At 35.5% G+C, this 25,207-nt stretch overlaps 1 protein-coding gene across 6 annotated transcripts in view; it reads right to left on the reverse strand.

Annotated features, from left to right (window-relative positions):
• LOC138705231 (tudor domain-containing protein 5-like) overlaps window positions 1-25,207 on the reverse strand; it is a 245,950-nt gene that overhangs the window by 20,097 nt on the left and 200,646 nt on the right. For 5 of the 6 annotated variants that reach the window (XM_069834040.1, XM_069834041.1, XM_069834038.1 and 2 more), the window contains 4 exons: window positions 20,813-22,032; window positions 15,662-15,738; window positions 10,834-11,029; window positions 3,490-3,625 (listed from right to left, as the gene is read on the reverse strand). In XM_069834040.1, the coding sequence (XP_069690141.1) occupies window positions 3,490-3,625; window positions 10,834-11,029; window positions 15,662-15,738; window positions 20,813-22,032 (1,629 nt within the window). The remainder of the gene's footprint in view (window positions 1-3,489; window positions 3,626-10,833; window positions 11,030-15,661; window positions 15,739-20,812; window positions 22,033-25,207) is intronic. The other variant, XM_069834042.1, reaches the window with a different exon arrangement.

Consider the following 25,207-nt stretch of genomic DNA (forward strand, 5'->3'; position numbering starts at 1 on the left):
AATGGCAGTTAAAAAACTTTAAATTGTTTAACGACACGTTAAAAGTGTTAAAATTTTAAGTTTTTTAAACAAAGTGTTAACGTGAACCAGAATCAATAAATGGCAGTTGTTCACTTATGCTATGATGTTAAAAATGGGCTATGAAGGATGCCGCACTCTTTACAAATGAAGTGCACGGACATCATAAATCAGGTTACAAATACACTCACAACTAAATTAAATTTAAAATTAAAATCAAAATACTCGTAATTCTACCTCCAACAAAATAACTACAAAAAAAATAGTCACGACAGAACAACAATACTCGCTGTAACACAGCAATGAAGATCCAACACTTCCGAATAAACAAAACAGCTGGCTACAATATGTTCACTGTGAAACAGTCGGCAATGCCAACCTGTCGCCATGGACTCTGATTGGCTGGTTCAAGCAGTTATCATGGTGACACCTTGAAGCAGCTGAACTTCAATACTTTTCTAGTTTTGGATAGACTTTAATCTTGTGTATCATTATCCAAGAATGTCAGTTATGCATGTCAGAAACGTAAGTGGTGTACAAAAACAATGTTGGGGGCTAATTTACTTAGGGTATTCGCAACATTCCAGTATTTTTCTATCCTCCTGAGAAGTCTAGAAGCGTAGAGAGGACTGATAAGAAAAGTAACTCATCAAGTGGGCAGAAGGAATCAGAAATAACAAATAGAAGAATTGATGAGCTTACGGCAGTGAATGATATTAGAGCATACCTAAATAAACTAGACAGCACTGTTTTCACAGATCCCTTTAGAAGAAAGAAGAGTGAAGAAGGAAAACCTAGTATGGAAGAAGAGGCTGGAACCAGTAAAGATGCTGTTTGGGGAACTGGGGCACAGACTGAGAGAATGACCAGTGAGGGTAGTCTGAGGCGCGCAAGTGAAAATACAACAAGGAGAAGCGATTGTGGATCAACCGGCAAAGTCAGCGCAAGTGAAGATCAAGTAATAAGAATGCCACAGGCCATTGGTAGTCCGGGGTGCGCGAGAGGAAGTGCTACAATTTGGAGGAGCTGTGCAATACCGACCGATGAAGTAGAAGCAGGTGACGAACAGTTAATAAGAGGTAAAAAGTGACAAATAGAAACTCGAACAGAAATAAAGTAGATTCAATCAAAACTATAGATACTGAACGAAACTACCTACTAAGAGATAGACATCAACAAAGATTAAATTTTCCTAAAATCAGAAAAACTTATTACAGCTTTTTGAAAATAAGATAGAATTACGTCAAGGTTTTTAAAATAATAATAAAAAAAATGAAAATAGAGAATTAAGGTAGTTAGTAATGTATTCCGATAGCTATATTAATTAGTAAAAGTTCAGAAGAAAATTTGACTTCATAAATTGGTTAACTAATATATTTTAATTTCAATAAGAATGCATTTATAATAAATTTATTAGTCATCATAATAGCAATGAATCGATAATGAGTACATGCAATGTACAATGATGAAACTAAATTGAGGTTGATTATGTAAGCAACTTGTCAAGTTTCTTTTTAAGCAGGTATGTGGTAGTCTTCATAGAAGTTACGCAAACGTTTCTGCTGACATGAAAATATTGCAAGAACAAAAGATTAACCTACATATGGAATGTACCGATTCAGCTATTTCAGGTTCATGACTTACAGTATGTCGACATCTGATCACCTAATTGGAATAATAAATTATTATGTAAAATAAGACCTAAATATTACAATTAGATTTTGAAAAGGAGCAAATAAATAAGGTTTAAAGTCTTAAGGGTTATCACGATTGGTTTAAACATGCACTAAAACAAAACGTAAGTGCAAGTTTGAACCAATAAATTATTGAGATTTGCGATAGATTAATTAGTTTAGGAAATTGTATATTTATTATGTAGAACTACATTTGTATATAGAGCTTTTGTTAAATTATTAAGTTTTGTAGTTTTGTGAACTATATCAATAAATCTATCTATCTATCCTCCTGAGTCCTGAGAGTATAGTGTACTATTTACCATACTTCTTACATGATTATGATATAAGATGTATGTGCAGAGACCCTAAGTATGGTATAATATATACTTCGCACGAAAACATGACGACCTTCCCTCATCCCCTTCACCAGTTAACTGCAGGCACGCGCAAGGGATAAACCCTTAGCCGAGTTGCCAATTCTTGAAGTCATTGTGATCTGCGAACGTTCAGCCAACTGAGCTACGCCAGTGGCTCTTTATTAGTTCTGAAGTTATGATTTTTATTGTAAAGTGCGGCATTGGCTATAATAGCTGTTAAGTGGAAAACGGCATGAGCTTTTTTTTCTTCTTCGCAAACTATATTCCTTAAAAACCCTTTTCCTGGTAATTCCGAAAGTGCTGGATAGAATCGAATGAAATTTTTTCTGCATTCTTAAACATAATGTACAAATCAGGCCAGAATATTTCCGCAAGTTTATTTGCCGTTGGCGATATCTCTTTCGCGTACTGTTCACATACTGTTCGACGAAGTAAATCACGCATAAAATCGTCTATCTTACCGAATTCTATTTCAGTTTGTTTATTTTCTCTTTAGTTGGTGAACTGTAATTCTTAATTTCTATGGCGAATATATTTTGTACTGTAGTAATACCATGCCGCCGGTTGCGTCCGATGTTAAGAGATTAAGATTTTTACTTATCAAACTATCGCACCTTTCGATTACTCTATGGATAAAATTCCTAACATTAAACACAATTTTAACACTTCGTTTTCTTAGCTACGCTCCTCTGCAAATAAGATATTCTGTTTTCTTCGACGGTGTTATTTGCTCTTGTCGTGATGGTCGTGGATCTTCAGGTGAATCAGGAGGCCTGATTGCGGATCATCTGCTCCAACACTCATTAATCATGGCCGGAATAAATTAGACATATTGAAGCGCACAACGGTACAAAACAACACGTCGACAAATGTCTGAAAAGACACTAACGAGTGAAAGCTAAGAGGCAATGACTGCTATATTTGGCAATGCTGGGCTCTATTGTATTTCTGCCACGCGGCTAGGGGTTGAGTAGTGGATGGGGGTTTATGAGGGATTACCAATTCCAAGAAGAGTGGCCGTCATGTTTTCGAGCCAAGTATACCTGCATTTGTGCCCTAATTAACCTGCAGAATTATTTCAGCATTTTCCTCATGTCAGTGACTTTTTTTTTAAGTGTAGGATTATAATGAACTTTAAAATTAAACAACAAATGTCTCAGGACTCAGGAAGCTATATGGTAATTCACGATCACCAATGGTGCAACAGTTCTGGAAAACTACTCCACTGTATCATCTTCCTCAGGACATCATAACACACTAAACATTTAAAACAGCAAGCAACCACGAGGATTCCTGAAGTAGACTGATACTCGAGTTTTTACCAGCATACAAGACAGCTATAATTTAGCAATCTACACAATGCATCAAAAACACAAGCAGGAAATTTATCTTTATGTAAGAAATTATAAATGACTTACTTGCAGGGCTTGAAATAAACTTTTATTCCGTACACTGAGCAATGACAGTAACTGAATCACCGACTGCAGTGGAATGAGACTGACGTTTCCTACTATATAGCCATTAGCATTCCTTGGAAGCCCAATAATGTTGCACCTACAAGAAAGAAAACAAATTGTAAATATTTACACCTTACTTGATTATTCTGGAGCAATGAAATACCTAACAGACAGCCTTCATATCTCGATTCTTCCTGAGTAACACATCCTGTTACTTTTCGGAGTATTGGCAGCAAAATACAGAGTGAATCAAAAGTCTGGAACCATATAAATATCTTCCTTATGCTTGATTTTCGATTACTATTGGTGTTACCAGTATCTGTAAGACCAAATGCTCTACCAGTGACACATTCGATTCTAGCCCTCAGCTATCTTAAAAGCCGCCATTTTGAATCCAACTTTGAAATTTTAAATGGAAAGGGGGTCAATGTAGGTACTGAAAATCATGTGAAATTTTCTGAGAAAAACAATGGTGCAATCCGTTTTGAGATATCTCTAATTGTTTTAAAGTTATTTAAAGATAACTGTAATAATGACACAAACATTAGTTACTGCATCTACAGATATTTTGTACAGTACTAAGAAGGATTTGGAAAAGGTATTTTTATGCAATTCTGGTAATGAACTTTTCCTGCTTTACTGTATGGTTAACCTGTGACAGTTTCAATGCATTGTTGTGATTATTTGAAGCTTTCCTATAACAAATTTCTTGATTTTCGTGATGACATTACCGAAAGAGGAAAGAATTGATATCATTCTTCATTCTGGTAGGTTAAGCCACAGAAATATTGCAGCAGACTGGACGAACAGTTCCCTGAACATTGGATTGGTCGACATGGACCGGTAGAACGACCGGCCAGGTCTCCAGATTTAACACCTCTTGATTTTCTCTTTTGGGGTTACATAAAGGGCTTGATAGGATTAAGAGAAAATTGAAAATGTGAAACATTTAAAGAACCATATCATTGAAGCCTGTGCTAAAGTCACCCCGGAAATGCTACAAAATGTTCTATCCACATCGTCGCTGTCAAATTGCGTGGGTGAGGTTGATAATCAGAAAGCTCATTTCTTCGAGGGTTGTGCAACATACGATCTGTACAGGTATTATTCCTTTCTAGTAGGTACGCGATTTTTGTGTGTTAATGTTGTGAGAACTTCAATACAGAAAATGACAAACAATAAGATAATACGGTCAAGCATTAAGTCCGTACAATCACCACTCAACTGACTCACAATGCTGACAACATGGTTGTTACTCAGAGAATTTTAACCCCGAAAATTCAATTTTACCATTGATGGAGATCTAAAGCCACTAGATATAATGGAAAACACTTTAGCATTAATAACCGGTAACATTGCTTTGCGAAACTTACAAAAACATGGCTGCCAAGTATGGACTTATCAACATATGGCTCGCAAAGCATGGGCTTATAACATCTGACCTGCACATTGATATGCATGTCTCATCCAAGACGGTCTAGAAACTGGACTTATCAACGTTTAATTCACACAACTTTTTCCCCATACATAATACATGGGTAAAACAACACATTGCACTGCCAATTTCAAAATCATCGAAAATGGACTTATCAACTTTCAGCACGCAGGAAACACAAGAAAGTTTTCTCTCTAAAGTTTGGGATATCAAAAAACAGATAACTCTTCTTCCTAACAAAGAAAATCTACTCCTTAAAGTAAACCTATTACAAATGCTAGATATTGAACATATCTACTGGAGGATGTCAAAAAAGATGACACTCCAAAAGATGTACTGAAATCATTAGCCTTAGAAACAATCCATACAAGATTCCCAGAACAACAATGGCTCCATATTTTTATTGAAGGCTCCTTGCTAACAAATCAAATGAGCAGGTGCTGGAGCTACATGCCGTCTTGTTCTCCTTTTACAAACCCCTTGGATTTGGTACTACAAATTTTGATGGACATATGTACGACACTTCAAAATCTTCTATACAGAATAGCTCAATTCCAGCAAGCAATAATTCTTTCTGACTCAAAAGCAGCCATTTTAGCTATAACTTCCATTTTAACATCAAAAAGTCAACAAATTCTTGAGTACTGGAAATGCCTATTTCACCTCAACAACCTAAAGAAAAAAATAGTTTTTCAATGGATACCAGCACATTGCGTATTGACTCACAACGACGCTGCTGATTATCTTGCCAAAAAAGGGCTGTGGTACTATTCAAAAACCTGCTACACAATTATCCTATTATAGAACAAAAAGAATAATTATTTCACAATGTCACAAAATTATAACAAATCATCATCTCCAAATTTCCAAAAATAAAAGATGGGAATCTGTCTCAACCCAAAATATCCCTGGATACCCAAGGAAGAATGCAGTTGCAATTTTTAGACTGTTCAAGGGCCACAACTACTTGGCCAAGCATCTCCACAGGATCGGAATATCTCCTTCACCACTCTGCCCCTTATATGATCTTCAAGAGGAAATGGATCAAAATCATCTTCAACACTGCCCAGCCACTATCAATTTGGCGTCCTTGAGTGAAAAATACTAGAGAGCGAGAGAATTAATGATTTCACTGTCAGAAATTCAGCATTAGCAGACAACAACAACAACTTTTAGCACAGTGCTTCAATTGTATCCACAGCAGGGAAAAGAGTTAACGTGTTTTACATTGACCAAGAAACTTCGGTATTCAATATCTACAAACTTGCAAACTCATTAAGTTCCTCTGTACGAACTGTGTAAATTGAAAAAAAAAAAAAAAAGTTGAATATCTTAATTATTATTGCTTCAGCATCAAAGGAAAAGATCAGACCCATGATGTAAACAATTATGAAATATGTGAACAGGACATCTATCTCCAACAATCTTTTATTCTGCAAGTCTCCTTGCAACATACTAAATACATTATTCCCTGATTTTCTCTTCAACCACAGTATAAGAAGAATCAGTTGGGACAACTCTTGTCGGCACCTTTGATGTTGTTGGTACTAAATTCAAGCTCAGTAAGGTCTAGTTCTCAATGAATCCAACTATGTCGCTAGTATCAAACCACTATCAAAATATTAGTAAAATATTTATTTATTTTATTGGTCAGTAATATGAATAATCTTGTATGTATATTATCTATCATTAATATTATGTCGCTAGGAAGTCAAAATACTTATATCCATTGTTGATGTTCATGTTCGCACTTCACCACAACGAACGCCATGATGTATTATGTTGTACTTGGATCAATTTTACCAACATAAGCCTCAAACAGTGACTTGAACGTTAGCGTCAATTAGTGAATATTTTCATGATGATTGCATACGGAAGTAATTATTATTATGGTTATATTGCCATTCCTTTGCCTCATGTTTTTAAAATTGTTAAAAGAAGAGTAATGAATGTTTTCAGTTAATATTAAATTATGCCAGCCTGTTGTAGATGGAGATCCATCTGGTGGAGGTTCCAGATAATACACCCGGTTTCGTGACATGCGCACTCAGAATTTGTTCCCACGAAATGGCTTAGGTGTCTTTACTGTATGTTCTCTATACTGTGCTTCAACCATAAAAATTCACATTTTCATTGTCTCCTGAAAATGCACAAGTTTTTATTGTAAACCATACTGATTTAGCATATTTAATGACTAATATGCAATTGCTAATAGTTTCAGCTATTTTGTTTGATGTTGAGTTCTAAAATCTTTGTTTGAATCCTCCAGCATTATAATCAAATCACTGAAGAAGAATAGGAAAGATCTTTTAAGTTTCTATGATTGCTACCATCTGTTGCAAGCCCAAAACACGAAATTCCACCTAACGCTTGAATTACAATATTTGTAGCATGTGGAGCCAGAACCTAATTCACTACCGCTTACATTTTTGTCCTAGCACAAGGAAACTTTTTTGCAACTTCAGAATCATCAAACAATTTCTGGTTAAGACTAGAAGTGCAGTCACTTGATCAGTAGCCCGTAGCTATTATGATGTTTAACAGTATGAAATGCTAGGGGCACCTTCTGCAGCACTCACTTTTTCATTTAGTTTTGTTTCCTTAACAGCAAAGAAAGATGTGACCAGGGGCGGCTCTACAATAAGAACTGCAGAACCGCCATTTACATGGACAAGTAAAATAAAAATGTAATACGTGCTTTTATGTAATCTAGTTCATTGTTTAATTTATTTTTCCAATTCATTCTCCTTCGATTCGAGAATTTACTATCTGTAGGAGCCTTGAACTGCTCGAGAATTTTATCTGTAGTGTACTTTTCGGATCTGTGATCAGCAGTCCTCGAGCTCAATGTAGGATAGTCGGCTGCAGAAAATTGGTTTTCTTGACTGTCCCATAAGACTGCATTAGAGCTGCAACCGAAGCAGCTCTCTCCGAATATACAAAAGAACTGCCAACATCCTCATCTCTGCGTTAGGAGAACACATAGGCTTCTGAACTTACTGTATATCATTACAGTTCCAGTGTGTTATACAGTACTGTGGGTGCTGTGATGTGATTAATCAGTGTGTCTAAGGAAATATTTTATATTAAAAATGAATGAAATGAAAACCTAATCGACCAAACCTTTTCGAAATTAAAAGAGAAATTACACGTTAACTTAAGAAATTAAGATGTCCTACACTAAATTTAAATATTGAAATTTCTGGAAAAAGTCGAGGAAATCGTGTAGCCTACTAGTCATTTTAATACCGAAATGTGTAATGGAAACGATTGGTTTTTTGCTGCACTCATGAAAACGCTTTCTCCCCCACCCGTCATGTCTTCTGTTTAGAGGAGACAATACATGGACAAAGACCGGAGTGAAGAATTTAGTTAATTTGACTTAAAAAAATAGAAAAGCATAAAAATTCGAAAACTCATTTCAAGTCAAACAAAAATTGTCACTGCTACAGATATTAAAATATTCTAACACAGCTTGATTCTGCGTATTGGATTAACATTCAGAAACAAGATGAAAATTTTCATAAAAGTAGATATGGTCTATCTAAATTAATTAACTGTGTGAAATTCTGTGCAGCATTTGAATTAGTGATGTAAGGACTTGCTGAAACAGATGATTCAACAAACCGTGGTATATTTCGGGGTTTGACTGATTTACTCCACATTTAGATTAAACTTTCAAAGATCATTTATAGGGCTCGTCACAATTCAAAAGAACTACGAAAACAATTCAAAATTAATTGCTGGATAGCAATAAAATGATTGGAAATTTATCTTCATTGCCACCACAACATGACGCTGAAAGTTTGGTGCAAATTATCTTAATGGAATATAGGCTTAACGGAAATTCAGTCATAATTGAACAACATGAATTAATTGTGCTGGTTAATGGCGGGGCTAACGTAATGAGTGGGAAACACGGAGAATTTGTATTGTGTGTCCCACAGTTGATTTCTTGCACTGTTAAGTCAAAGAATTAAATTTAATAATGCAACAAACATGTTCACAAACTATTCAAGTTACAATACTTTATTGCAAATCTGTAGGAACTCCCAGCTCTCTGACGTGATGTCTTACAGGCCTAATTCTGTCTGCCAGAATGGGTGTAGGCTAGAAAAGTTGACATGACAAAATTCGGTAGGAGTTAAAAGTGTTTGAATGATAGAAAGTTCCTGATAGTTGTTCATTCATGTTATCAACATGTGGGGCATATCTCCACTACATGACTAGTTGTATCGGGTGGGAGAGGTGTAGCCTATGGAATGGGTAAAGTGCACGGATTGTTGGAATTCAATTTTGGGTGCACAGTCAACTTCGAGAAGGGGCTGTAATTACACACGTTATACGATTTAGATGCAATGAACAGCATGCATTTGCTAATTACACTATTTTTCATGCAGAACTGCCAACCTTTGTAACCGTGGGCTGCTACTGGATGTGACTCTTGAAGACTCCACTGCATTGTGAATGTTAGATTTGTGCTTATCTACTTCCCACATAGCAATCCAAATCACCAATACCTTTGTTTGCTATAGCAATAAAACATTCGTACACTTCACACTTTGCTTCATGGATGATCCGTTCTAATAAAGCATAGATACTTCACTCTCAAATTATCAGTACATTTACATTTTTGTTTTTGCAACATGATCGTAAACACAGATATCCTACAAATTGATAGTAACCACATACAATTTTGGCTGTGACGCTATTAAAAATGGCTGACTTGACTGTGGCATTGGTTACATCCATTATCCATGCTGTAAAAACGGAAGTTCAGTGACAACACAAACTGAACGAAGAACTAAAGAGTACTGATTGCAAACATTATATATTCTGTCTCTGAAACTTGCGGAGTGTGTGCTTTTCTCTTTTATTTATTAATACTCTTGTCAACGGTTATAGGACATTATAACAATCAATAACACGAATTACAAAGAACTGAATATTCAAGTCATGTTTTAAAAAATGCCAGACAAAAGTCAATTTTAAAATGCCTGGTAGACAGGAGGGCAAGGTCAAAAAAGGTGGACATGTCCTTCAAAAACCAGACGCCTGGTCACCCTGCTTAAGATTTGTATGCATTTAAAATTCGGGAAAAAAGTATGGGATTGCTGCTTTTACTTTTTATCATCATCATCATCATGGATTGGACTCTCTTACCCATTGCATCTTCAAGATTTACAGCTGTTCTGTTATTTTCGATATAAAAATTATTTATCCACTTTCAAGTGGATGAGAGATAATTCTCCATCATTGCTGAACAAAGTCACAATTCAATACTGCCTCCAACATATTCACCCAAAAGCTAGTAGATTTATTAAAAAGAAAAGTCATCAGTAAATATTACTTATGCCATTTGTTTACATAATTTTTCTGAAACAACTATTTAAAAAAAAGTAGGCTACAGTCTATACTGTTTCATTTGTCATTTTATCTTATGTATAAAGAAAATTGGAAAATCAAAGAGGTGATTTTCAGAAATGCACTTTTTTACATTATTTGTTAAAAACATTAACTTTTAAAACAAAAATTACCATAATTCATATGCATTATTCGTAGATGAACGGACAGTCTACATACTGAATATTAACAAAATCTGTCCAATAATTTATGAAAAATTTCTGTACACAAATAAACAAGCAGGATGCCCAAAATCACCTTTTCAGTATCAGAGATGCTGAAAGTATTTAAATCTCGAAACATACATTTTGCAGCATTACAATGATTTCTCTTGATAGTGAAAAAGTGAAAAGTCATGATGAACTGGGTTTCTAAAGTGTATGCCTTAATTTCGACAATTTCTATACTTTACAGCATATGTGGATGTACTGGTAAATCTGAGAGATAATTGAAATAAAAATACTTACCCATCAAGAGCCTCGAAGATAGTGGATTCCTTTCTCCGTTCTATTTCAGAGAAAGGTAGTCGAATACCCTTTGCATCCAATATTTTTAAGATTACGTGACGTCCACTGAAGTCTGTGAAGGCTCGCACTATTTCGTCAACACTTAAGTACGCTCTATTGGAAAAGTTAATCAAGTGAATGATCTTGTTTGCCATTTCTGAAATATTAGGAATTAAGAACATCAGATGTTGTTATATAACTGAATGTGTTAATAGAAAAACTATACATTTCCTGTGAAAATGCCTTTCCTGTTTTAAAACATATAGCTGCTGATAGGATAAGCTGTCTACAATATTATGAAATACTTCTTAAAAATAAAGCTTGGTTTCCAAAGGTTCCACATACAGTAGATTAGATTTTACTCTACTCTGCTAGTCGAACAGTGTGGAATCTCTTTTCTGATGGATACAGCCTGTGATAAGGAATTCATTTTTCTCAATGATAAGATGATTACTAACAGATCTGAATTTTAATGTACCGTATTGGCCCGAAAATAGGCCACACCTTTAAAATTCGTCGAGGGAGAAATATAAAAAAGACAATAATCAGAGAGATTGAGGGGAAGAAAAATTACTGATATGCAATTTTATTTCATTCTACCTATCTAGGGTAGTACAAGGTGCGGCAATGAATCGAGCAATTTTGCAACAGCACTTATTTTGATTTGGTTTGAGTGGGGGGAATGACGCTACTGCCAACTGGTAGAACACTTTAAAGCATTTCAGTTACAATGGTGACAGTTACAGTACATAATCGCTCAGCATGAATTTCAGAGAGTGTTTGGGGTTCATCGCAATGATGCTGTTTCATCAGCTAATGCCATCAAGATCTGGGTTCATAACTTTGAGGCTACTGGTTCTACACAAAAGAAAAAAAGGTGGTAGTGTAAAAACAGTATGCACACCTGACAACATAGTGGCAGTGAGTGAGGCCATTGAATAGAGTCCATGCCAGTCTGCGTGTCGTCCTTCTGTGTCACTTGGGCTTTCCATCGCAGCATTTGTCGGATTTTACATAATGATCTTCAGTTCCACCCTCATCATCATCATCATTGGCATTACGGCCCTTATAGTTTAGCCTTAGCCTCCCTCAGAACATCCGACCAATCACTCCTGTCTAATGCTCGTGTTCTCCATCTTCTAATTCCAACTTTTGTTAGGTCAGCCTGAACATCATCCAGCCATCTCAATTTAGGTCGTCCGACTTTCCTTCTTCCTACTGGTAATGCATCTAGTAGAGCTTTGGGTGTGCGATTGTTCTCCATTCTGGCTACGTGTCCCAGCCACTCTAACCTTCTGAGTTTTATGTCAACAACAATGTTGTTCAGTTCCACCCTCATAAGATTCAAATTATTCATGCACTACAGGAACAGGACCATGGAAACAGACTTCAATTCTGTCAGACGCTTCTGCAGTTAATTAATGAAAATCAGAATCTTGTTAACAACTTACTGATGAGCGATGAAGCCCATTTTCATTTATCAGGTTTATTAACAAACAAAATTTCCGTTATTGGTCTGCCACAAAGCCACAAGAAATTAATGAGAAACCACTTCACAGTATGAAAGTGACAGTATTGTGCGCAATATCTTCTTTTGCAATTGTAAGTCCGTACTTCTTTGACGATGAGAGGGAAAAGGCTGTAACTGTGACAGAGCTAAATGCTAACATGTATACAGACGTGGACAAATTATTAGCAAAATTGAAGATTTTTATTAGGCCTACATATTTTTACAAAATATGATTCTTCAGTTTAGACTACAGTTGACATTTTTGCGTATTTCGAAATTATTAGCAAAATTGAAGATTTGTATTGTATATTTTTTACAAAATTTGACTCTTCAATTTGGACTACAGTTGATATTTTTGCATATTTACAAATTATTAGCAAAACTGAAGATTTTTATTATATATTTTTACAAAATTTGGCTCTTCAATTTGGACTACAGTTGACATTTTTGCATATTTACAAATTATTAGGAAAATATGATTTTTATTATATATTTTTACAAAATTTGACTCTTCAATTTAAACTACAGTTAACATTTTTGTATATTTCTATCTATTGTAATGATAGATTGTAATTGTCAACTGTAGTCTAAATTGAAAAGTCAAATTTTGTAAACAGAATTATCATAAAAATCGTCAATTTTGTTAATAATTTGTCCACGTCTGTACTTTGTGCTTTTCTGTGGTAAAGGTAAATAAATCTAATCATTCACTATTGATAACGTTTTTAAAATAGTTTGATTCATTGCTGCACCTTCTGGTTGAAAAACAATACAACAGAATTTCCCTTCAACAGATTTCTTTTCTTATTAGACATGGTATCAATCACTATTAACTGTAATAGTAATAAACTAATAAGTGAACTTTTTTCTTAATATAGAGAAGGGATTAATATGTCTGAGGTATGCACTAAATATTTTTGAGCTTCTCCATTTTAACATACAACTACAACAGCAACACTATATCTGTTTACAATCACAGAGGTTTGCACACAGCAGACATCAAGGTGACATTCCACTCATGTCATATGCACTTCAACATATTTACTAGAATGACTTAATGGCATCGGAGCTATGATGTCACAGCTCTTCCTACAATATAAAAATAACAAAAGGTTGGTAAACCCGAAAGAATGAAACACAAAACCAATATTAACATCATCTATTCGCTTCTATGGGCATTCTGTTTATTAAAACGCGGACCTCCTCCCATAGGTACATTGTGCTCACTACCAGAATCGCGAATATACGCAGCACCTCAACTTTTCACAGTTAAAATTTGGATATAACGTGCTGCTTATTTTTGGGCCTATACAGTAGGTATGAAGTGACTATAATTTTCATCATGTGGAAATATTTAATTAGAGCTAATTACTATATTGTGGAAGACAAATGATTGAAGGTGACTTTCGTGTTTTAGTTAATGAAGATTAATATTACATAGTGTTTATTCTGTCATTTTCAGCACGCACTTTGGAAGAAAAATCTGTGATTTCATGCAATAATGGTATAATTTCTGGCTAGATAGGATCTATAATACCAGAGCGCCAATAAAATATGAACGATTTTAATAATGAACAATCCTGAACTTATTTTATATATTTCAATTATTACTGCACATGTTTAAAAACAGGACATGGGAGATTCATGCACGATGAATAACATTTTCAAAATGACCACCATGAATGGCAATACAATGATTTAAACATTCTTTAAAATTGTCAATAACTCTCTGGCATATGTCGTCAGATATAGATTCAATGAAGTTCTCCACGTTTCTCTTCAGCTCACAGATGATTCTAAGCTTCTGCACATAAACATTGTCCTTTGCATATCCCCATAAAAAGAAATCAAGAGGGCTTAAGTCTGATGAGTGAGGAGCCCAAAAAAAGTCCTTTCAAGAATGCAATTATAGAGTCTGCAGTATGTGGTGTTGCACCATCCTGTTGGATCCCGAAATCATCCAATGTTTCTATGAATCTTCTTATGATATGTTGATATTGTTCCTTGTTGACGGTCAGCATATTCCTGTTTTCATCTGAAAACCAGAAGGGACCAATAATGCTTTTCGTGCTTAGAGCGCACTAAGCAGTGCATTTCGGACTATGAAGTGGTTGTTCCACATTTCTTCTGGTGGGTGTGAACCGGAACCCAAGAATCTCCAGTTTTGACGATTCACGACACCATTGAGATGAAAATGCACTTCATCCATGAATTATTCTGAATCCAGTCCTCATTTTCTTCCATCTTGAAAATGAAGTTACTGCACATGTTGTTGCAGATATGTTTGTCATTTGCTGTTAACATGTGTTTCACTCAATTTTTTTAATTCTTCTCAGAGACATCGGTCTCATTTTCAACTTCTAGTGCACATCTGTGTCATCCTTTATGAGCACTCCGAGCCAGTAACTGCAGCACAGCTTCAACATTTTCTACTGTTGTAACAGTTCTTGGTGTACCTGAATTCGCTGTTTAAGTTAAGAACAGTTCCATTTTCTTTGAATTTTCTCACTACTTGGAGAATTGATCCAGAAGTTGGTGCCTTTCTACAGTTAAAAAATTGACGGTACTGGCGCTTCATCTGAATCAAAGACTTTGTTTCAGCATAGAATAAAACAATCTTTATTCTCTGCAAAACTGTCAAAACCATTTTAACATAAACTCCCAAGCCTGCTTTGTGTTCTCCAACAGTATCATGAACAAATGACTAATAGCTTCTCAATATTAACAAAATAAATTCGTTCATATTTTGTTGGGGCTGTCTGTATAATTACTGATTTTATAAAAGTAAACCTCCAAATTTTTAGCCACCCTTGCTTTTTTAGAAGCAAGCTTATGCTGAAAGGCATAAAAACAACTTGGAAATGTTAGACAAACTTAGGGACTTGATAGCAGGGCGGGGTTGTTATCCAAACACAAACAAAAGCAGTAGCAAAGTTTGGCTGTGTACAATATGGACGTAATTTTACAAGCTGTTCATTAGGACCTGAGCTCTGGCTTTTGGTTGCGCAGTGGCACACAATCACATTACACAGGGAAGGAGAAGAAATCTGTCAGTTGTGTGTCAAGTAACGAAGCAGTTAAAAGATAATACTGTAGTTGCAATTTAAAAACATCGGTCAAATATTATAATCACAGTTTCACCTCTTTTGGGCACATCATAGCTCAAGTCTAATCAAATGGATATATAACCATGTGCTCAGGAAATATTGAAGAGATTTACTCTGCCTGTAACCACTATAAATTATTAAAAATAAGCAATATATACTGACAATAACGTACCTATTTTCTTAACATAGTGTGGCTCTTGCTTTACTTTAGGTGGTGGAGTATCTGAAATCTCTTCACTATCATCACTCCTGAAAAAAAAAAAAGGAGAGAGAGAGAGAGAGAGATTAAATGCATATGGATTTGCAACGAATTACTTAAACTCAATGCACAATAATTCGTCAAAAATATGAAGAGTAGTCCGAAAATAAGTTTCACAGGTTTGTCATCAATAGGAATTTTCATTTTGGAGACCAAATACATTATGGATTGGAGGTGAAATTCTTCATTTATTTTTCGACACAGTCACCACAAACTAGATTAATCTTGCCCAGGATAGGGACCGATGGCAGGCTTATGTGAGGGTGGTAATGAACCTCTGGGTTCTCTAAAAGCCATTTGTAAATAAGTCACCAGCTATTACACCACTTCACGAAGTATAAGAAGCTCTTCTCCTAAACGTTTGTGCCCTGCACATGTACTAACTTTCGAACTAATTCTTTAACTTCTTCATTGCTGATGAAATGCTACCCTCTCATTAACTTTTGCATAACTGGGAAGATGGGGGAAGGTGCTGGGCATGATGTTGGGACTATAGTGGAGTGACCAAATTTGACAAGATGTTTGCTGTTGTGCAGAGTCTTACATTGACATCAAAGGGGATGATGTCTGAATTGAGAAGGCATGACCTCTTTCATTGAAATGGCGGCTTTCACCCATGTCAGTGCTGTAACACCTGTCAGCATTCACAATTCCTTTTTCTAGAAAACTTCACAAATAGAACCATTTTGGCAGGATAGAATTTTTCTCTTTCAATTATGTTGTTGTTGTTTTCTAATGCCAGGCATTTGACAGTAAAGTCATTTGACCTCATGCACCCCAATATTTTCCAAAGACATTGTCATGGTCAGCCACTGAAGCACAGATTTTGAGGTGTTCCGAATCCATTTCTTGGTTTGAGTTGTACAATGACAATGGGCAGTTAGGGAACTGATATATTCCAATTCTATGCAGGTGTTTGGCCAAACAGTCATGGCCTGTTGCCAATCTAAATGCAGCTACAGATGATTTTCATGGTAAATCAGGAATTAACTGTGGATTATGATGCAGAGAGTTCCATTTTTCCCCTTGGGATTGTGTTATCAAATTTTGTTTGTTGAAGTCTAAGTATGTAGATTTAATAAATCTTTTCACAGAGTAATACGTAGATTTAGTAACAGGTGTGTAAGTAGCAGTGCTGTTCTTCTTTGCTAAAGCATCCGCATTCTCATTTCCCAGGATTCCACAATGGGATGGTATCCATTGGAATACAATTCTTTTATTGAGTGATATTAATTGAGAGAGCATACAGACATTAAAATTATAACATTGATTACACAATAGTGAAAACAATTAATTAAACTCATATATTAAACTAAGTTATCAATTACAATCAATAATATTTACATACTAGAGGACAGACAAAATATATCCTTGTGGGTCACAAATGGAATTTTTCCATCCATCTTCAAGTGAAAATAAGTCTTATTTTCACATTCAAGACTTACAAAATTAATTTGCATCCAATTACATTCCATTATGCATGTATTCACGCAGATGAAATCAGCAATCTGCCAGATTCAATTTCTTTGAGATAATGGTCCCATTACAAGAAAGGAGCTAATTTTATGTTAAGGTCTTGTGCACACTTAGCCAAACAGTTGGAGCATCAATTTTCCACACTGGAGATTTGAGTCCACGATGTAATGGGACATGTTTCCTCAGGGTAATTTTGTAATCACTGCCGTATCCTATTTCTCAATAATCATCATCATCCAAAACATATATTAGACCAGGTGGTCTGTTACAGTTTCACATCAGTCCATCTTTTATCTAGGCGACCAACAGATCTTCCATAAGGAGCATACTGCAGGATTTGTTTTGGGATGCATGTTCTATCCATCCTTCTGACATAATTTTCCAAATTTTTCCTTTGATTGTTTACAACTTGTAATATTGGTTTGGTTGTGAGTTCTTTCAGGATATCATCTTTTCTTTTGTGGTTCCATTTTGTGACTCCTGCAGAGCGTCTCACGAACTTCATCTGAGCAGCAGTTATTCTTGAGGAGTCACGTGTTTTATGGTCCAAGTTTCGCATCCATAAGATAAAACTGGTCAGGCAAGAGTTTTATAAATTTTGATTCATGTATTCCTCTGAACTAATGATAGTTTCAAAACTGAATTTATTATGCATAACGTTTTAATAAATTCGATAATTATATTTGTATGTCAAGGTCATGTGTAAATGATGATAAAAATCCAAGGTAGTTGACAATGTTCACTCTTCCTAATAATTTATTATTGAGACAAAAACATAGCCTCTCCGATTCCCTGTTCTTACAAACGAGGTCCTGATGAACCAAGCATCAGCAGTATAACTGTGATATCCAGAACATAGGAAATACTGTTCAATTCAGTTTAGAGACTTAAAGATAGCAGCCCTACCACTAGACTTGCTCCCTATATCCCTCACAATCGAAATCGCCAGACTGATGTAACCCTCACATGTTATGGGATATGAAGAAGATATGGAAACCCGAAAATATACTAAAATACGCAACATGAAATGTCCAAGATATTTCTCCATAATTCATAATCGTATTTATCACTGGTGCAGCAGTAATGAAAAACTGCTATCCAGGAGGCCATCTGGAATGTTTTCAGTGAATGTTCTAGAAAGCAGATTGACTGTAAATTCCATAGGGGTTGTACTGGCATGCTTTCCTACACAGGTATGGCATACAAGGAACCAAGACAAAGGTTTATGTTTTCAGAGTCTCAGAAATTTCTTTAATAGTTATGTTATATGGAGCTACTGTTATTGAAATTTTTTATTTAATTCCCTGGTCTTCCACGTTGAGGGTAGTGTAAGAGGTTGGTACTCTCTTCACAGAAAACAAAAATACGTCCCAGCAGCTCAATTGGTAGAGTAACTGCCAAACTTATACTCAGTCAGGATCCACTCTGTCTTCTGTAAAATTGGGCACTGGATGTTTCCGAAAGGTAAAAAAGTGGTTGAAATACAGCGCTGACAAATCATTGCAATAAGTGAAAGTCTCAGGAATCTTCTTTGCAACATCAACAAATTTAAAAATGCAGTTATATTGTCAGACTCCAAAGCAGCTATTCTATCAATCGTCTCTAAACACACACCTTCATCTCAAACAGCAGAAATAACTAAAATGCTCTCTCAATTAATATCACTCAATAAAAGAATTGTATTCCAATGGATACCATCCCATTGTGGAATCCTGGGAAACGAGAATGCGGAAGCTTTAGCAAAAAAGGGCAGCACTGCTACTTACAGACCTGTTACTAAATCTACGTATTACTCTGTGAAAAGATTTATTAAATCTACATATTTAGACTTCAACAAACAAAATTTGATAACACAATCTCAAGAGAAAAAATGGAACTCTCTGCATCAAAATCCACAGTTAATTCCCGATTTACCACGCAGATCATCTGTAGCTGCATTTAGATTGGCAACAGGCCATGATTGTTTGACCAAACACCTGCATAGAATTGGAATATATCAGTCCCCTAACTGCCCATTGTGCAACTCAAACCAAGAAATGGATTCGGAACACCTCAAAATCTGTGCTTCAGTGGCTGGCCATGATAATATCTTTGAAAAATATTGGAGTGCAAGAGGTCAAATGACTTTATTGTCAAATGCCTGGCATTAGAAAACAACAACATATTACCTCATTCTAATGCAAAGGTCATGAAATTATGGTGCTCTACTCCCATGTACCTTCATGCCATCTAAAGAGAAAACCTTTACTCTTATAGCTATCTTGTTTGCAATTTGTTATATTTTACATTACAAGAACACTAGATTATTAAAAATATCTCTTGTTCTTTATACACTGTGTTAGATAGATGATCCCTCTCTTAGAGATCTCTTGTCCAAACTGACACATGTTATAAGAGCTACTGAACTAAAAACTGGACATGGCCAGTCTAGGATATGTATGAAACATTTTTCTTATTTTCAAGCAGGAAGAAAGTAATACAAGACTGGAGAGTGAAGCACTCAAGAATGAAGATGGATACTCTTTGGAAGTCATTCTCCCAAGAAGTAAAAGACTTCACGTATTACTTCGAAAGTCCTGAAACTGCATAAGAAACATTACTGAGATAACAACATTAGCTATTCAGAAGTGTATGAATAACGAAGAGATGTATATTGTTAAAAAAGTTAACATTCCCAGTGATAATATAAATCTAACATGCTACGTGATGAATAGAAACCGGATTCTTAGACATTAAAAGTTAAAAATTACACCAACTATACTTGAATGTATGTGACATAGAACAGAACAATTCTGAGGCCCTATTCACATCATTCCAAACTTTAACACAAAGACTGGAGAATGAATCTAGTGGAAGCATGCTTTCTAATTTGTAAATAATGGTTGAGAGTGTTCATTTGAATTTGCATTTGAAAAGCAAACACTACCTACAATCCGTCCAAGTGGTTATGTTGCATCTCGGTTTCCCCCACCCATTTCTGTTGGTCCCTCTATAAAGGCTTGTGATTGGATCATCTTAGCTATTTCCTGAAAACATTTACTGTTCGCAATTGGACTTCTACGTAATATTATAAACTGTTTAAAATAACTTAAAGAAATGGACCCAGTTAAGTAACTGCCATAGTGATGTCCCTGTTTTGACGACCCTGCAACATAACCACACAGATGGACAGTAGTGAAGCCACCCACAAACTTCTGTGAGAGGAAACTGTTGACCAAGAGTAGAGAAAAGCATGAACTACGTTGATGAAATAACGAACATGGAGTTGCATCATTTGGTATAATTGAATACCTCTTTCAAACACAGCAGTATTATTTATATAAGAGCAGGAATATTGTTTTCTCGTTTATAAACATAGCTACTTGGAATATTAGCTTTTAGTACATAAAAATCCAATACGTAGCAATAAGTATAAGAACTGTATTAACAGAACAATTTGTTGTTTGCAGTGTAACAAAGTTTTCTAGTGTTGAATTTGAAGCTCTACAAATAATGCAAATGATTATAACGAAAAGAAAACTTTTGAGACAAAAGATTTATCTGACATACACTGACTCTTCAAAACATAATAAAAAAACAATGGCCTACCTGTAAATATCATCTGAACCAGATGTATAACCGAGGTTGAGCTCATCGCATGGTCCATCTTGAACAATGGATTCTGCACCTTTTTGTGCATCTTCAAAGACATTGTTTATGATTTCTGAATAGCTTGAAGCACTTTCCATTGAGTCATTACTGGGAACTGGATTTACTGTTTTCAAGTCCTTTGTTAAAGAAAGGTTAAAAGATGCTTCAAAACTAGACGAGAACTCTGACATGTGTTGAGTTTTTTGGTCACTTTTATCACAATCAGGTTTGACAGAAATCGAAGGTGGAATCAAAGGACTATTTTCGACTGTCTTTATTGTTTCCATTTCTTTTCTCAATAAGGTACGTGGAACCAAAGGACTATTTTCGACTGTCTTTATTGTTTCCACTTCTTTTCTCAATAAGGTAGAGTCTTTAGTTGTTTGGACACCAGCCGACAACTGTGACATGTGTTGAGTTACTTGATCAACTTTATCACTTTTAGGTTTGGTAAAAAAAGTTGGAGATTCCCATGTGTTAGTGGTTGCTGTTCTATTCTGGATGCTGGAACGTGTCATTGTCTCTTCTGGAGAAGCAGGATGATTTACTATTGGTTCTGGGGTACATGGTTCTGAAACCACTGGTTGATTTGGCTGATATTGACTTGCAGAATCTTTACGTAAGGCAGTGGAAATCTCTGAAATATCTACCTCTGATTGTCCTAAATTTGCTGCCCTTTCAGTAACAGTGGTTCTAGGGTTAATTGGGGCTGGGTTGAACATCACTGGAGGATTAAGTACTGGAAATGCAAGAGCAGTATTCATAGCTGCTACAGCTTTGATATGATTAGCAGCCATCTGGGAAGAGACTAACATCGCCAATGCAGGGTTATTAAACATGATTGTTTGTAATATTTGTTGCTGTAGAAGTTGTTCAGAGAAAGACATAGGCTGCTGAACAGGTACTGTCTGCGGAAAATAAGAGCTTGGGAACATCTGTACTGGGTTCACACATGGTGTTTGGGGCACTAAGTAATTTGGCTGATTGATGTTGGAATGTGGAGTTTGTAATTGGGGAAATGTCGGGCTTTGTACATCTCGAAAATCTGCAGCCTTCTGCATCGAAGCTGATGGTCCTTCGGCTGGTAAAGGCTGCTTGTTCGTAACACTAGTGTCTGAAGTGAAACCTGGTGGTGGTCTGGTAACTGTGACAGTAGGTAGTGTAAGATCTACGCCAGTCTGAAAATACAAAACATACAGATTTATAAATTTGTTATTGACAATGCTTTTTCCACTTCTTAATTAATCTCTCTGACACTTTTTACAATGTATACATCCATAGCAAGAAAAGAGTGGGTGAAAAAAGAATAATGTTGAAACTGATCAGGAAGAGGAAAAGGAATTGGTTGGGTTACTGATTGAGACTGCCTACTGAAGGATGCACTGGAAGGAATGATGAACGGGAGAAGAGTTCGGGGTAGAAGAAGATATCAGGTGATAGATGACATTAAGATATATGGATCATATGAGGAAACAAAGAGGAAGGCAGAAAATAGGAAAGATTGGAAAAAGCTGGGTTTGCAGTGAAAGACCTGCCCTTGGTCAGGACACTAAATGAAATGAAACCCATAGTAATTACAGTAGAATTCCTCGTATCTGGCACTCAAATAATAAGCAATTTCAAAACAATGGCACTTTTAAATAAAAAGTAGAAAACTGAAAATACGAGGGACAGTCAGTAAATAAGTTACAAAATAAAACAGTGTCCTACATTTTTAATTAGGTACCTGAAGCAATCACTACTAGATGGTAATATTATCGAAGTGCACAAGAGAAACTAAGAAACAGCCATCTAGATCAATAATTAGACATCAGGAAGTGAGGTCGAAAACCGTCATCTTTAAAATAGGCAAGAACCTGTGTTGGGTTCTCAGATTTCTATTATATGATGTGCAGTATATATAGCGAGTGTGATGTTATCACAAAATGTCAATGTTATGTGATGATTTTGGCTGCACGAACAGCTATTATGTGAGTAATACATACTTTCTTGCCTGTTCATAAGTGGCAGAACAGCTAATTCAAAGGCCTCAGTCTTAAAGCTTTTGAGGTAGCCAATTAGTGAACTGGGTAGGTTAGGAAACATCAGTTGCAAAATGGCAGCACCTCAACAGGACTGTACCAGTATGTCTTTAAATAACTTATAAAACTGTTTTCCAATTAACTGGCAAAATTGGTTATACAGACTGGCATTGATTCATATTTGCCAGATAGAGGGAGTCTACTGTATAACGAAAATAATCTCAACAAATAACTACATTAGTCTGAGATAGCTTACAGAGATGGCAAAGATGGTTACCAATATGTTAAAATAAATAGATTCAGGCAAAATGGTGGGGCACTAAAACATACAAAAATAAATTAAACTGGAAATAACTCTTACATTTTTTAAAATTATAGTAATTGTAAAGTTTCTCTAATGGTTGTGAAAGACGCAAAATAAATAAATTAATTAATTAATAAAAACATGGAAGTAGCAGAAATATGATTCATAATTGAGAGACCAGTAGCACAACTAAAACTATTGTTTAAAAAACGAAATTAACATGTAAGACAAAAATCAGATACTGACAACTGAGCTATCATCATTCAGAAAAACAAGAATAATTCTGTGGTGTTTGGTCAAAACTTAACTCCAAAAATGGCCATTTTCTGCTATCCACACCTACTTAGAAGCTATAGAAAAGCATGAGCATGTGCATATAATTATTAAATAGTGCCCTAATTTGTGTTATTTTCATTCACATTTGTAAGTAAACTAGAATTCTGACTTTTAAAGGAAATGTGAAAATAAAAGTGCTTTTATCTGAAAACAGCTTTTTGGAAGTTAACATGTTCTGATCAAACATCACAGAATTGCAAAGATCATATTTCACGAATGGTAAACATTTCACTACAGAAAATAGCCCAAGAACAATGACCAAAAGAATAAAGAATATCAGTATGCCCAATAAGACATTGGAATGACTTATTTTATCTAAAAGTAAAATGGATCAATTTGATGTAATCACCGATACTGCTGCTGATGAGTTTCAATTAACTGATTTTCAAATATAAGTGAAGGCAGTAACATAAAACTAATCTGAATGTTATGTGTGATATACTTAAAGACATTTAGTACGAAGTGTAGAAGATCTTTCTAGAGATTAATAATTATACTTTTGAATAAGATGTTGCAACAGTGACCACATCAAAACTAGGTTTATCTGTAACAAATAATATATCTATATTTGTTCTTTAATAACACCTTATAAACAATGTTGAAGACTCTAATCTTGGAACCTGACAGGAATGCGACGCGACCCTACAGTTCACAATAGAGACTCCTATTACTAATGCTAGCCTGCAACCAGATGTCTAAAAATTGTGTTCTGTTCCTACCTCAAGTGGAAGCTGTTGAGCAAGTCATGTCAGCATCACTTTCAGGTGCAGTGTCACTTTTTTCACTACCCCTATTGCCATCACCATCATCAGTATTACTAATGTTATTACTATCACTATCACTGTCATAAGCCCACTTAAATTTATAATTAGGCTTGTAATGTTGGGGACCGATAGGATGCGTTACGGTGGTTTCAAGTTGACTATCCATTCATCAGTCAGTACTCTAGCATGCATAAACAATGTACCTGCTGAATACTCCATTTGCCAGTCACTACAGTAGCATGCATAAACAGCGTACCTGCTGAATAATAATGCAGAAGGTTGAAGGTTCTCAGGCGCATATTTTGCAGTGGAATTTGGTGAGAGTTTTGAAGTGAATGACGGGAATATTATTATGTGTAAATTATGCAATACAAATTTATGAGGTTACAAGCAATATTATACTGTATACAGAGACATTGTAGCACAAGAAAATAAAGGAGAAAACTCAAACCCACGAATAATTCTATGATAGTTCTTCTGCACATAAAGGTACATAAAAATATATCTTTGTAATGCTATGTAGTGTATATTTACTTTCAGACCTGTCCAGATTTGTTTATGTGCACCTTGTTATTTGTGTAATCGATTGCAGAACCAAGTCAATGTCCTTGTACTAGCTCACACCCCCAGCTATATGGTACATAGCAGTCAACTTGTAAAATCGGTCCCCAACATTACAAGCCTAATAATTATAAAATCATATATGATTGGAGTTCATGTTCTTCACAGTACCCCATTGTTTTCCTACATTTTCAATGTGTCTACAGAATTCTTCTCAGTTCGTGTGGATGCTTACACTCTCATTTTTCCAACATTTACGAAATATCATATTGTTATTCACCCAGGTCTCGTCTATATAAAAAAACTGATTGTCCCTTGCTCCGGAATTCATTTATTTGCACTAGATAGTACCTCGATCTTCAGTCTA

This window comes from Periplaneta americana, chromosome 8 (assembly GCF_040183065.1).
Source record: "Periplaneta americana isolate PAMFEO1 chromosome 8, P.americana_PAMFEO1_priV1, whole genome shotgun sequence".
Taxonomy (NCBI): Eukaryota; Metazoa; Arthropoda; class Insecta; order Blattodea; family Blattidae; genus Periplaneta; species Periplaneta americana.